At 46.5% G+C, this 15,423-nt stretch overlaps 3 protein-coding genes across 3 annotated transcripts; 1 reads left to right on the top strand and 2 right to left on the bottom strand.

Annotated features, from left to right (window-relative positions):
- Positions 1–5,095: 5,095 nt before the first annotated feature.
- On the bottom strand, positions 5,096–9,983 carry KUCA_T00005780001 (uncharacterized protein; the record flags this gene model as incomplete). The annotated part of the gene is made up of 2 exons (XM_022602407.1): positions 5,096–9,743; positions 9,802–9,983. 2 exons carry the CDS (start codon positions 9,981–9,983, stop codon positions 5,096–5,098), a joined length of 4,830 nt encoding a protein of 1,609 aa, XP_022461770.1.
- Positions 9,984–10,333: 350 nt separating this feature from the next.
- KUCA_T00005781001 (uncharacterized protein) lies at positions 10,334–14,173 on the top strand (the record flags this gene model as incomplete). The annotated part of the gene is made up of 1 exon (XM_022602418.1): positions 10,334–14,173. The coding sequence occupies one exon, from the start codon at positions 10,334–10,336 to the stop codon at positions 14,171–14,173; it is 3,840 nt and encodes a 1,279-aa protein (XP_022461771.1).
- A 119-nt stretch (positions 14,174–14,292) lies between these two features.
- On the bottom strand, positions 14,293–15,270 carry KUCA_T00005782001 (uncharacterized protein; the record flags this gene model as incomplete). The annotated part of the gene is made up of 1 exon (XM_022602429.1): positions 14,293–15,270. The coding sequence occupies one exon, from the start codon at positions 15,268–15,270 to the stop codon at positions 14,293–14,295; it is 978 nt and encodes a 325-aa protein (XP_022461772.1).
- Positions 15,271–15,423: the final 153 nt, after the last annotated feature.

The raw sequence follows: 15,423 nt of genomic DNA on the forward strand, positions 1-15,423 counted from the left end.
CTAGAAGAACTTGTAGTTGAAACAACTGGGGTAGTACTGGACGATTCAGCCACCGAAGTAGAACATGGCTGGTAATAGTGCAACGTGGTCTTTTGACCTACCCCTCCTGGGAATTCAGTAGAACAAGACGTGTGAGCTGAAGTCCAGCAAATGGTCGTGCTTGCACAATACCCGGTCGTGTCCGTGCTAGAAGTTGACAAAGGTGGTGCGGCTGAAGTGGAAGACTTTGTGGAGGTAGCAGAAGAGCTTGCACATGGTTGATAGTAGTGCAAAGTAGTCTTGTCTCCAACAGTCTTTGGATATTGAGTAGAACAGGAAGTGCGGGCTGAGCTCCAGCAGATTGTTGAACTGTCGCAGTCACTGGTAGCGATGGCGGTGGAAGAAGGCGAGCTAGTGGTAGTTACCTTTCCAGTGACCTTCCCAGAGGTTGTAGATGAGCAAGGCACGAACCAATGAATCGTGGTACTCTTGAAGTTCCTTTTCCAACCAGGGAGTTCCGTTGAGCACGAGGACGTAGTTTGATCCCAACAAGTGGACGATGTCACGCAGTCCGCATTGTCCACGTCACGTTTGGCTACCTCGGTGACTAGTGGGTTCTGTTAGTATTGTCCAGTAATTATTTGACACATATTTTAAAAAGCTTACTTTTTTCCAAGGGCACTGAAGTTGCTCCTTGAATCCAGAGAATCAAAAGTCCAAGGAATACCACGCTCGTTCTCATGGTTATTTCTTTATTGAAAACAGCTTTGTTCAAGGAGCTTAGGCTAAAGAAAATTCAAGAAGAAATCAATGGGTCAAATAAGGTGGAGAGAATGAAAGGCTGAAAGAGACGAAGGGACCTTTGGAAGAAAAGCCGGGGCATATCTCTATTCATATACGATCTCGGCTCCTGGGAGTAAAGGGCTGGCCGCCTCATTAGTCAAGCATTTGCCTTCATGCCACCACAGGCCCTAAAAAAGATTGTTCTTCATGCCAGTCAGCGCCGTATTCCCAGCTGGCTGAGGTACTGTGTGATAATTCCGTCATGCTGGCCCGTTGTAAGCAAGATACCGCTCTCTTTTTGATCGTTGTATGCCACTGGTTTGCATGATGCATGCCGCATTAAACCTTACGATATATAGCGTTCATGAGAGAGACTGGTATATTACCAATTTTAATAGCCCAATTGGGCTCTTGGATCACTTGAGAACTGTTTTGAATGGCATGGGAATATTCAGATTCCCTCGAACCAGTGTGCTTTCCATGCGCCATGCAGCAGGAAAAAGCATGTTGTGCGTCTGAGATGCAGCCAAGACGCATGAAAGTATGTAACCCCGACTGCAATTTCTGGAGAAAAAAACCTAAAGAAGCGGTCAGACAGATGTCCTTTTCCACGGGAGGCTTTCCTTGATCTTGAATTGTTCAGTAGGGACAACTAAAACTAAACTGCAAGGTTGAGGATTCTGTTTTTATTTAGGCCATATTACAGTTGCAACGACCGGTACACCATACTCTATTGTGCGAAGGATTCTTTCTTTGCTTCTCACATGCATATACCTAGCAATACCTGAGTGTGCCGCCCAAATTGGATCCTGTATCCCTGGCTACGGTACGCACGGACCATGGTGCTATTTCTAAACTTTTGATTTGTGAACTCTTTGATGACCGTTGGTTTAAGGGCTCCCTATTCGTTCGGAGAATGCTAAGGCAAAGCCAGAACCAAGTCCCGTTACACTCAAATGCATTTCCCCAATCGGAATAGATGCAAACTTGATGGTACTCGGTATATCTAAAGTTTAGCAGTGTTCAGCCAGCATCAGGGCCTTCTAGAGGGGGAATGTTAGGAGCACCGCAAAGGTTTTTAAATAATAATTCCGGAAAGGGACGACTATGTTCGAACGGAGGGAGTGGTAACTTATGGGCTGCTTCTACATAAACGGCTAAGCGGAAAATATGAAACGCCTGTGACCTTCGAATACTTTGAAGCAAGAAGATAGATCCAAGCTTCAGGGGGGCTAATGTTTGCAAAGCTGCAAACGTAGCAACAAAGGCTAAGAGACATCGTAAACTGGCAAAAAAAGCCGAGCATGTTTTTTTAAAGTTTGTTGATGGGATCATTTTCAGCATAGATTTCAATGTGGACGTGGAGGCTCAGACTCGAAATTTCAACGAGTCCCAATATCCGAGAAAAAAAACGTTATGTGCAGGTGCGCAGGTGCGTGCATGGGTGCATAAGTGCATGGATGCATACCCTTCCATACAACACCTGCATGATTTTATGCAGAACTTAGTAAAAAGCTTTTTCCATTATAGTGGATCTAACGCATTCGTACAATAAGAGCAAGGCGGTATGGTATGTACGCACGCGTCTCGGCTAAATTCCTCGAGGTTGGCCTACTTTGCAGATAAGGTCGGAATTTCCAAACGCCATTTTGACCGTTTTGGGAAATGTTACTGAACTCAAATTGTTCCATGCCTTGGAACGCTGTATGGATCAAATGTTGGAAATGAAGCATCCAGGTAAGTATGTGAAAAACAGTGTTATTTCTAGTTTAAAGATGAAATTGCTGATCACCCTAAGTAGAGACAGGTTCCACCTAAGGCGTCTACAAACCTACGGTGTCTTTGAGTTCGGCGGCTAGCGGCTCGTTTATACCAAAACCAGAATTCCTTGGCTCGTACATGTATTTCCTCGAAAAGGTGTTTTGAAAAGCAATTACCGAGAGGGGAGTCCATATCCAGCTCCGATATCTACAGGGCGGCATCAGATGTGAGCAAAAAAGTTGGAAGATAAATGAAAAACAAAATACGACCGTAAGAAGGCAAAAAAATAGCAGCAAACCATTATTCAAAAATATGCTTTGGACTCCCAAAAATAACTATATCTTTACAGGCGCGACATCAGGCGGTCCGAAAAATTTTTTAAATGGGGAATACTCTATCAGCAGACCAACACACTGGGCAGATGGGCCCAGTGTCGTAGTTATGGAAACAATTTTTGAGCCACTGAGGCGAATAAAGGCTATCTGGTTGACGTGTTTGGATGCCATAGAGACTGGAATAAATGTTTGGTCCTGTGAGGGGTAGTAGATAATGAGACCGATGATGGCATGGATTATCGTAATTTAAAAGATATAAACTGTACGTGCAAACATCCGGAGATTGCCACAAGAATTTTCACGGTGGTTGGAATTTTTTAATCCAAACCCAATATGATCGGTTGCAGAGCTCTCAGTCTCGCGTTGGCCAGCCTATCTCAAAGTTTTCACTGCACTGGAACCTGAAAAAAAACTCAATTCCCGAAGGTACGAGGGGAACCCTTGGCTGCTCGACACATGGGCTCGGACCAAACGAAATCATCAGAGAATGTTGGTTGCACAAGGCGGCAAGGGACTCTGCATGAAAGAGCGAGACAGACAAGAGTCTCGGACTCGGTGTTGAACTCTCATTCTAACCAACGGAAACGATATGTCCCAAGAGGAGTATTTCAGCCTCAACCTTAACCCCAACCTTAACCTCAACCTTAACCTCAACTTTCTCCTCAACCAGAGTCGCGAGCATAAAAGGTTTGTGACTTTAGGTAGTGTGCTGCTAAGACCAACTCGTTTGCCTGCATACTCCGAACCGGGAAATGTTTCGGATTCATGGAAATCGAGCGGGGCACGATTTGGTCGACGTGAAGCGAACAATTTAACGTGCATGAATAGGCATTGCCTTTTTGAGCAATTGTCCTGATCTGTTTGAAAGGTTCTCCCGAAAGGAATGAGACATTGGGTTATTGAATTCCAGCATTTGAATACAGCCAGTTAGTGTAGTAGTTCCATTGCTGGATTCGAACTGGGCCATGGATTTGGCCATCCTATGGAACCCTGTCTCAGAACATCCACTCTGCAATTGAGCTCAGATTTTGACACAGCCTACATTGTGATGCATGCCTCCTGCTTTTGGCCGCACCCTTTTTCGTCTTTTCCTCCAGCCTGTTCCTGAATCGGACCCCAAATAGCAATGTGCATCAGTGATTGTTGATGAGGGATAGGTGTTATCCCGCATGGCTGAGTCTTTCTGTTTCTGAAGTTGCGGAATTATCTGATTAATATTCCGCAGCTTTGCCCGATTTAGACTTGGGTTACCAAATGGGGTACCGCCCTATAGTTTGGCTGTGGTGGGCAGAAAATCCAGTAACCTTCAGTGTAATCCCGAAGCTAAAATACAATTGCTGAAGGCATTGGCTAGTATTTCCTAACGCTTCAAGTTGGCGCTGACTACTCAGTCGCAATCAATCGCAACTCTGTCAATTCCGAGGCGGCGATGATGTCTTGCATTCCTAAAAAGGTGTCTGGGAAGCGCTTCGGCAAAATAGCCCGTCTCGCATGTTGACAGACTGACGAGTGTTTATTTCTCGAACGGAAACAGGCTTTCGTACAGCTGCATTAGCTTTTCGTGACCATGCAAGGCAGCAAAGCAGAAAAGTCTAAAGAACAAAAGAGGGTATTGTAGTAGCACAAATCAAGATAGAAGCTCGAGCGTTTATACGAGCATCAAAAATCTAAAAAACTTGTTTCAAATAGAATGTTGAAATTTTCTAGTGCAGTTGGGTGGGGCCAGGCCTAGATGTAGTAATTGAGGCTTTTAGGTCTGGTAAGCTGCTCAACGATCTGGTGCTGTGTTTGTGCCTTGCTTTTGCCGTTCTTGGTTTTTTCCCAAAGGGATTGGCTCAAATCGGATTTTAGTTTCATACAAACATGAACGCCTCGAACAGAATTCTGTCGACTTGGTGGATTCTGAAAGAGGGTTGAAAGAAAGAACGCAAAATGGCTCATGGAGCAGCTGCATATACAGCTCCTGCTTTTCATAAAGTTAGCTGCTTTGGTCTCGGTTCCCACTTGGTTTATCAACATGGTTCAATTGGTCATTGGAAACCCCCAATAAGAACCCAGTCATTCAAACAAGGCCCCAAAAGTTTGCTCGTGCATGCAGCGCAAACTCTAAGCAACAGTTGTGTATACGGCGAAACAAATTGCAATCTACGAAGCCTGTTGTTGTCAAATAATAATTGTTTTCAAGGGCTTTGCGCCATGTGGGAAGTTTATATAAACAGAATTAGATCTGAGCGGGTCTAATATGCAGCGGTTGTAGGCATACGAGCCATCACATCGAATTTGCCGGTTCCAACGTTCGACAGCTTACCAACAACGATTCTGGCACTTGGAGATTCCAGCTGTTCACGTTCTCCATCGAGCACTGCTTTGGTGAGGAACTGGATGGTGGTTTCGTAAGACATCTTCATGAAAGCTGAGGTGGACGAGTCAATACCTTGACGAGAAAAGGCCAAGTATGTTCCCTCTCTAGTCATGTAATCTGCAAGCAAGTCCAAATGACGGGAAGACACCGAGATGGCATATCTTCCAAAAACATTGTTGATCTCATTGACAATTGTGTTTCTGGCAGCCTCCACACCGTATGTACGCAGAACGGCTGCAACATCGTTCGAGGTAATTCCGTTGACGTTGATGAAAGCATCATGCTCCCACATCGCCTGGAAGTTGACACCCTCGGTCACAAGCAGCTTCTTTTCTGGCTCAGGGTAGAGACAACGGCCTATTTTGGATACTTCACGAACAACCACCTGTAGACAAACATCTTCAACGATGTTGACCATAAGAAGCTTCTCGGTCTCAGCACTAAGCTCGAGCTTGAAATCACACCATTTTCCACTCTTGTCATCGAAGTTGAAGGCAGTGATGAAAGAGTGGGCACCAATAACTTCCTGTTGGCGATCACGTTCTTCCTTGGAAAGCCCAACCTTTTCTTCTGATTGGATGGGCTGTTCTTCAACGGCATCCTCCATTTCAAGGTCGGAGTCAGAGTCGGAATCCTGGTCGATGATCTCACGTTCTTCATCGTCCGGCCCATCGTAAGAAACAGCCTGTTTCGTATTGGAACGAACCTTGTCGTCAGTAGCATCGTCGGCATCGTTCGATTCCTTTCCACTTACAGCAGCCTCGTTCATCACACTTGGAACGGCCTCGCCGATGGAAGGCAGTTCAGTGACAGCCTTTCTCTGCTTCTTCACCTGCTTGACGATGGCTTTCTCCAAAGCAATCAAGAATTTCTCCTTCACCACCTCAACAAGCTCGTCCTTCGTGACATCGTACTCGTTCTCGTAAGCCTCTCTGTCGAAAAACTCAATGTGGATATTGTAGGAACGAGATGGCTTTCCGCCATCAGCCGCAGATCCAGACGTCTCCACGACAGAAACTCTGTTCACAAACTCGGAGAACACGACTTTGGTGACAGACTTACAGAAAGCCTCGGCCATATCGTCAGAAACATCTGTGAGCAAAGGCAAAGACATCTGGGGTGTCTTAATGGAAGAAGAGGCGGTCATTACAATTTCTCTCAGACGAGGAATACCGAGAGTAACGTTCGCAGCACCGTGTCCAGCGAAATGGAAGGTATTCAGTGTCATCTGCGTGGAAGGTTCACCAACCGACTGAGAAGCAATAATACCAACAGCCTCGCCTGGGTTGATCAATGATCTCATATACTTCAATTGCATTAATGCACGGAACTTCTTCTCGGTTAAAGCACCAGAAAGTTTGGCCTCCTTGGAACTGGCAAAAAGTTGCGGGTTCTTCTCAATAAAGTCGTCAAGCTCGTCCTGGAACTTCTCTGAAACAGAGCCCAGATACTTCGAAGGATTATACACAGAAAGAACTGGATCGTACTTGGTGTTTTGGTCATAATGAGGAACATCTGCGGTTTTGCGGATGCTCTTCTTCGCCTTCTTCGCATATCTGATGGCCGTCTCGGGGTCCAGGTTAACCACATTCTCGCCTGGGTTGTACTTTCTCAACAGAGAATCGTAGTTCTCGGCAAAGAACTTGAATTGATACATGTGGGACTCCTTGGTGACATCCACAGCGTCTCCTCCGTAAAGGAATTGGATAAGGGTGCCGTCTGCGTTTCTGATCGTGTTGTCGTACGAAACGTGAACACCCTCCAACTGTTTGGTTAAACAACGCTGCAAATAACCAGATCTCGAGGTTTTCACTGCAGTATCGATAAGACCCTCACGACCGGCCATGCAGTGGAAATAATACTCCTGCGGCCTGATACCAGAATAGAACCGGCCTTTGATGTACCCTCCTGCACGTGCATCTGTGTCGAACGGCTTGAACGAAGGAAGAGTCTTTCCACTCACCATCACAGGAACTCTACGACCTTCCAACGCCTGTTGGCCCAGCAAACACATGATCTGCGAAACGTTCACATTGGAACCCTTGGCTCCAGAAAGAGCCATGGCTTGCATGGAGTTGTACGGAAACCTCTTCATGGTTCCCTCTGGAACACACTTGGAAACCACCTTGGAAGTAATGGCATTCACCTTGGATTGCGTCACTGCATCCAGAATGGCCAGCTTCTCGTCCTCACGCAAAATCTCCTCGAGTCTCTTCAGCAGCTCTGGGTTATTGTGGTCTGTCGTGGGGTCGAGATTGGCTACCTCAGCCGCAGCAGTACGACCAATGTCCACGGAGGTCTTGAGGATTTCCGTTCTCCATTCGTTGCCCTCTGCAGTGAGTCTAAGATCGTCCATACCACAGGTGAAACCGGTCTGCGTGATATAGTTGGTGAAAAGTCTTCCGAGAACGGATAGGGCTTTTCCGGCCACTTCAGGACCGTAAACCTCATGCAGCGAATGCACCATACCGTACTGGGCAGCACCGTACTGGGACTTGTCCAGAATTCCACTGATCAGCTCACCTTTTTGGAAGAGAACCTCGTTCTCAGTAGAGTCCTTTCCCCAGTAGTCCGACTTGATTTTGTTCTTGGTCTTCAGGTTCATACCAGGCATGTTCTCTGGCTTGATGTTCAGCAATACGGTGGAAATCACCTGCTTTCCCGTCCACAACGGAACTGGCTTCCAGATCGCTGGCTGAACGGTCTGGATTTTGGCAGAAGCCGAATGGCCATCTTCAGGACGAATACACCCATATATAAGCTGGTGGTACATCTCTCTGGTGAAGAAAGAGTCCTTGCTTGTCAGCCAAACTCCGGCAGAAATGTGGTCCTGGATGAGACCTCTAACTGGCGAACCCGATGTTGGAGTCAAGTACTGCGAATCTGTGTTAGCCAGGTTCAAGGCCTCGGCCTTAGCGTTTTCATTCTGGGGAAAATGCATGTTCATCTCGTCACCGTCGAAATCGGCATTGTACGCACCTGTATTGGCGTAGTGCAGACGGAGGGTTTTCTCTCCAGGCAGGACCCTCACCTTGTGGCCCATCATAGAGGCCTTGTGCAAAGTTGGCTGACGGTTCATCAGCACAACGTCATTGTTCTTGATGTGACGATACACCTTTTTGTTCACCACCGAAGCACCAGCTGTTGGGGTCAGAAGCTGGTTGGCAATGGCCTTCCGCTGTTCAGCCTCCATTCCAATCAAAGACAGTAGCGAACCGTCTTCGTTCTGTACCTGGATAGCTCCTGGCCAGATGTCTGGTCCGTTGATCACGGCCTGGCGCAATTCTGCAGCGTTATAGGAGGTGACTGGCTCTGGATAGGTGAGCTTGGTAGCAAAAACTGGAGGAACACCTATCTGGTTGGTTTCCAGCATAGGGTCTGGTGAAATGACCGAACGAGCAGCGTAATTCACACGCTTTCCCATCATGTGTTTTCTGAACAGACCCTCCTTCTTTTCCAGCACCTGCTTGATCCCCGGTGGAGGGACCTTGGTGCCAGAAGCGTCCTTTGAACTGTCGATAAAGCTGTTCACGTTGTCCTGCAGAACTACAAATGCGTTCATCAGTCTGTTGAACATGGTACTCCTGTCTTCCTCGGTGGACTTGCTCAGAGTCAGAGCCTCCTGCCTTCTGCTCAAATCTCTAATTTCCACGCAAGTGGTGAGCACTTTGGAGAGATGCGAGTTCTGCGAGTTTTCGTGGATATCGTCTCCCAATTTGGATGGCAGTCTGAATCTGGTTGGGGGAACAATCAACGCTTGCAAGAAGAAGATGTCGGCAGTGACAACCTTATTGGATAGCGGTCTCGAATTGAACAGATAGTGAATCATGTCTCTTTCCGAGCTGAATACTCCGTTAAGAAAGTCCTTGATTGACAGCGATATCGTGTAGCTCTGTGATGTGGGATACTCTTCATCTGCATCTTCACCGGCAACCTTTAAGAACTTTGGATGACGCTTTCCAATGGCAATATTGTATCTCTGTTGAGCCTCCGACATGGGCTGCTCGAAGATCTTGCTGAACCCGTCCTTGCGGAAGTTTGGGTTGAAAGCTTTACAGTTTTCGCACTTGCGTCTGGAAAGCAGTTTTTTGTAGAACTCGTGGATCAGTGCCTTTCTCTCTTCGGCCACAGAAGCAGTGAAGATTCCCTGTTTTGGAGCCGTGCCATTGGCGATCGCTTTGGCAACAGCCTCCTCCACAAAAGTCTCTCTGACCTGGCGTATTCTCGACTGAGAATCCGAGTCCTTTGTTTCAAACCCATCGTCTTCCTCTGCCTCATCAGCACCATACACTCTGTCAATGGACGAGGCTTCCAGCAGAAGTCCATACTGGATCAAACGCAGCTTGCACTGGTAAAGATGAACTTCCAAGGCATTCAGCTTGAATCTCGAGCAGAATATACAAGAGCCTCTGATGAAGATGTACATTTGGCCGAAAAAAATGGGATTATAGACAGGAGTGGGTAGTTCAATATGGCCCTGATGGCCGGGACAGAACTTGTCATTCAAGCCACAAGTTGCACATCTGTAACCGTCAGTTAGTAAACGTCACTTTGCAGGTCTCATCTTCAATTTCAACTTACAAATTTCTAAGAAAAGCGCCCAATGCGAGATCGTACAGACCACCGTTGATGGGATGGCCCAGGTTATCGAATACCGTTGGATTGGTGATTTGCTTGGCCGAAACCTTGCGGACTTCCTCGGCTGACAACACACCGAAGTCAACCGAGACAATCTCAGTTCCCACTGGTTTGGAAATATCCATGTTGCACTATATGGGCAGGAAGTATGCTTGGTTAGTGAAAGAGTTTGGTACTGATAATATTTCAACTAGACCACCTGCATAAATTTGAAAAAAAAATTGACAGCCGGGTAACCTCCATCTCGACTTGAAAAAAATTGGGCATCGCCCTACCTTTCTCGCTAACTCAAAACACCACAACACCATTGAGTTTTACTCCGAACGTACAAAACTGGCAACGTTTGCGCTGAGCATTTAATTATCTGAGCTTGCAGTGGCTTGTGTGTGTTTTGTTTGCATCCATTGTGTGTCTTGTAATTCACGTGATACCATTGGTTGATCTGTTGTACTTTTGATCACCATCATACACCACCATGTTTGGCAGTAGTACACCTGCTAGCCGCCCTGGACTTCTGGGAAACTCTCAGAGCGATGGTTCGCAAGACCAGAGATCCGCAAAACGTACCCAGGGATTTGGAAGTCCATTTGGTTCTGTGAATAACGCTTCGACGGGGTTTTCTTCGCAGCCGTCTGTGTTCGGTGCTAAGAACGATGCTACGAAGTCATCTTTATTCGGAACCAGTGGTGGTTCTGCCGGAGCGCTCTTCGGCTCACCAATGCCAGCCGGAAATTCGGCACAGAATACTGCTGCTAACTCAACTTCCCGAGGATTTGGTGCTAAGTCAACCAGTTTCTTTGGCTCTCAACAACAGCAACAATCACAGCAAAATTCCAACTCCAACGGTCTATTTGGAAACTCATACAACACTTTCAACAACAACCAATCACCGGCTTTCAACAGAAGCTTTGTTTCTACCATAGATGGGAATGGAAACCCATACGGAATTGACATTTCTGCAACAGCTACGTCTGTGACTGAAATGCCAAAGCCCTTGACTCCATCTTCTCGGTTATCAGACAGGAAGACAGCTACTTCTTCCTCGTTGCCAATCCCTGCAAGACGTAAGAGATCAACATCTGCCACACAATCGTCGTCATCCCAACCGGATCATGAGAGATCGTTTCTGAGTGGGTTAGTTTCGACATCTACTTTGGGATTCAGAAATGCACCTGCGGAAGATGTCTCCGGAATTTTTTCTCCTGAGGTGAAACCAGACCATCCAGTTATAGAAAAAGCGAAAACAGACCTGAAGTCATCTATGCGCTCTTTCAAGCCAAAAAGCACATCATTGGCTCCCAACGTTGGGTCTTCGCGACTGGAGCTGCGCAAGTTGATTGTCAGGCACTCCAATGCTCCAAAAAGCTTTAGCGAGATAGATCCCAATGAGGTTTTGTTCAAGAGAAGGAAGACTACAGACACAAAAACGCCATTTAAAGCATTCAATCCTTCTCGGGTACCAACCAAGTCGTTCACAAACATCCCACCTGTTGCCAAGGAAACATCATCGGAGTCGTTTTCCAGTGGAATTTCCACTGTTTCGACTGCCTCTCAGACATCCTTAGACGAGGATACTAATCCGCTGGTTTCAAGAGAGTCTGATCACGGTGTTTATTGGAGTTCACCCTCGATATCCGAACTGTCGACCTACGATCTCGATGAGCTTGCAAACGTTGAGAACTTCATAGTGGGTCGTAAAGGCTACGGCCAAGTTGCGTTCCAGTATCCCGTGGATTTGACCTCCTTCGCGGGAAATCTACAAGATGTTCTTGGCAAAACTATCAAGTTTGATAAAGGGTGTCTGATAGTGTATGACGATTCGGACGCGAAGCCAGCTCAGGGAAACGGCCTCAATGTTCCCGCGACAGTCACAGTTCAAGGTTCGTTTCCAAAAGATCCGACAACGGGTAAGTACACAAACACTCCATCCTCTGAGCTGCTGCGTGGCTACATAAATAAGCTCAAGAGTCTTCTGGGAATGGAATTCGTGAATTACGACCCATTACTGGGAGCTTTCACTTTCAAGGTGGACCATTTCAGCATTTGGGGTGCTATTGATGATGAGGACACGGAGATGGACCCAAGTATTGTGCAAAAATTCAAAGAACAACAACTCCGCGAGCTTGCAACTCTGGAGAGAAAAGAGAAAGCTACAGAATTTGATCCCCCAAACAATACTCAAACCTGGGGCTCTTTCAGAGCGCCAGATGAGGTCGAGGAGGATGAAGTGATTGAGGATGCAGACCAGAATGATATCACTTCTAGTAGTGAAGATGATGATATGGATACCCCTTCTCGCTCCCCAGAAGATGATCGGTTTGCTGATGACGAAAGCGTGATTGAAGTGAAGGCCTATGAACCCGACTTCGAAGACATTGTTCTGGAAACTCTGGATACCGCGCCTCGGTTCCCCATCTCTATGAACTGGGACGACCAGCTAAAGCTTGCGGGAGGAATTGACTCTGCGCTCAACATAGCATCTCAGCGTGATGCCTTGAGTCACATGGATTTGGCTTCTCTCAATGACCATATTTTTGGAGATTTTGCCACAAAATCCAGTCTGAAAGAAAAGATCTACAAAGATTTGAGACTAGAGTCGGCGATCGAGTTTGTTCAGTTTTCGAACAATGGTACTGTGCTCGTTGCAGATCGCTCTGGGAATGAGCCCTTTGTCTCTATCAAGTCTCTAGACGGGGCTTTTTCGGAGAAAAGTATCATTGCCTGCAAGGACGTCTTTGGCTTCATCAAAAAGTCTTTGCTGTTCACTCCTAGAAAGAACTCCTTCTTCAAGGCCAAGACGGCACCATTGTCATTCTCACAACTGAGAGATGTTTCGGAGGCTTCTTCGTTCGAGGGACGATTGTGGGGTCTTCTGTCTTCTTTGTTTGATGGATTCTCTGTCTCGGAAAATGGTCTGAGTTCCCACCTTCTGGACATCAAAAGGAGGAATTTACTAGTTTCCTGGCTGAAACAGCATAACACGGCTGAAGTTGAGAGGCTACTGGCAAACAGCCGCTCGGATCCACTTGATTGTGTGTTTTTGTTGGTTGTGAGTGGAGATTTTGTAAGGGCTGCTAGTTATGCCATGAAGTCCAACAATCCTCACCTTGCTGTTCTGGTGTCTCTGTTGAGCTCGCATGATGGTTCTGTCAGTATCAAAGCTGCGAGGCAGCTCAACGAATGGAGGAAAACTTCTACGTTAAAATACATCCCCGAGAAGATTGTGAAGATATTTCAACTGCTTAAAGGGATAAATGCTTCTAGTGATGAATTCACTCAACTAACTGAAAGTTTCAGCTGGACATTGTCTTTGAACACATATCTGTTATATGGTGATGCAGGATTGGACTTCCAGGACTCACTCAAGGCATTCGCAAAATCTCTGTTCTCATCAAAGTTACCCACATCTGACCCGTTCTTCCATGCTTTGAGGTTGTACATGTCTTCATTGAAAGGGAGTGTCGATTCGTCCACTTTTTCTGGATTTTTATGTGGAATAAATGCGAATGCATCAGGCTTGGATGCGAGAATATCCTGGATCATTTTTGAGCTGATTGTGAAGACTGGAAAGATTAACGTCGAGTCTTGGGAAGAGCAATACGATTCTATCACGCTAGACTTCTCCCAACAATTAGAGGCTTGTGGCATGGTGAACGAATCTGTGTTGCTCCTCAACTTTCTGGAAAATGATCTTCTCTGTAAGGCTCACGTCACCAGCGCTGTTCACAGACAAATCGATGCTTTGGGGTATTTTGAAAGTGAAGACATCTTTGAGGAACTTGTACGCAAATCACATTTTCCAAGAGTTGTGCTTCACGAAGGTAAAGCTCTTAAGCAGATCTATACGGGCGATTACTGGTCTGCCGCAGATTCGCTTTTGGATGCAAACTTATTGAATGTTGCACACAGACTTATCTTGGCCAAGGTAGCAGCCTCTGCTGTTATCGCTGATGGTGCTGCCTTGGGAAGATTAGATAGACTTCTCACTCGCATGCAGACATCTGCAGCTGATATCGATGGCTGGAGGCGAGGAGGAGAGATCTATAAGGACTATGTTACTCTGTTGTCTACAGAAGAAGAGAAGTCGAAGGATCTTTTGCTGAAGCTGATCGGTTCGTTGCCTCTGCTGGAAAAGCTCAACTTCGAGGTCAAGGCCGCTATCACCATAATGGACAGAAAGATAGTTGCTTTAAGTTTTGACACTTCTTTTGTTGATGCTGACAAGGTGACTTCTATGGTTTTACCTGAGAGTGAAGATAACTACGTCAAGAAGAGATCGCCCATGAAGAAGTTGAAAAGTTCGTTAATGGCGTGAAAGATGAAAAGCGTCACATTTTCTGAATGCGGATCAAGAAGCAGGTCAAGCATTGGTGTTCAAACCTTCAGCTCTACTCACTCGGATTGTATAGTTCATGATTATAAAGTTATATCCCGTCATATATCGCCTATCTCATCGCGTAAAGCATCCACCACACTCAAAATCGCCGTACAAGCTGGTGAGTCGGGATACGAGTCCAAAAACGATTCACCTGAGTCGCACGATCTGCCTATTCTTGGATCTAAAGGAACAGATCCAAAGAACTTGATTCCCATTTCCTTGGCCAGCTTTGCCCCTCCACCAGTGGTTGGCTTGAAAATCTTGGATTCTCCATGACAATTTGGACACACAAATCCAGACATGTTCTCCACTAATCCCAGCACTTTGATTCCTGCTTTCCGGCAGAAATCGATCTCCTTGCGAACATCCAGTAGGGCAACCTCCTGGGGTGTCGTCACCACAAGAGCACCGTCTATTCCACTGTCTTTCATATACGTAGTCACACTCAAATGTTCATCCGAGGTTCCTGGTGGCGTGTCAACAACCAGGTAGTCCAAATCGCCCCAATCCACATCTTTGAGAAACTGTTTAATGAGACCGTTCTTCTTGTTTCCTCTCCATATGATTGCCGAATTCGGGTCAGGCAGCATGAACGCTATGCTCATCATTCCAAGATTATCACTCACGTAAACTGGAGACCATCCGGAATTAGACGAGTGGATGGTTTCTCCTTCTGCTCCCAGCATTTTGGGCAGAGATGGTCCACATATATCCAAATCCATGGCGCCAACTTCCAGGTCTTGATCCGCAGCCAAAGCCCACGAGAGCATCGAAGTGAAAGTTGACTTTCCAACACCTCCCTTACCACTCAAGACCAAAATCTTGTGTTTTATACTGGAAAGCTTCTTCGTTATAATTTCTATGTCTGGATCTGGTCCCTTGGGCAAGGACTCGCAAATGGACTGATTGGGGCAACCGGCACACGCATCCGCCTGTCCAGCCTTTTCCGACTCCGGGCCTGGACAGTGTTCCGGCTCCGGAGCAGCAAGCTGTGGCTTGGGAATCAGCTCGGTTTGCTGCTGAACTGCTATCATGGTGCTCTGAAGAAAAACGTTGTAGGATAGATTAGTCAGTTGACTGGGACTTTCGCAAGATGGATGGCAAAAGGTTGGTTATTACACGAAAATTAATTTGAGTTGCACACTCCAAAGTTCCAATCCAGTCCATCTACGAGTAGAGCATGGCTA

Source organism: Kuraishia capsulata, genomic scaffold, assembly GCF_000576695.1.
Source record: "Kuraishia capsulata CBS 1993 genomic scaffold, Kuraishia_capsulata_scaffold_7, whole genome shotgun sequence".
Lineage (NCBI taxonomy): Eukaryota > Fungi > Ascomycota > Pichiomycetes > Pichiales > Pichiaceae > Kuraishia > Kuraishia capsulata.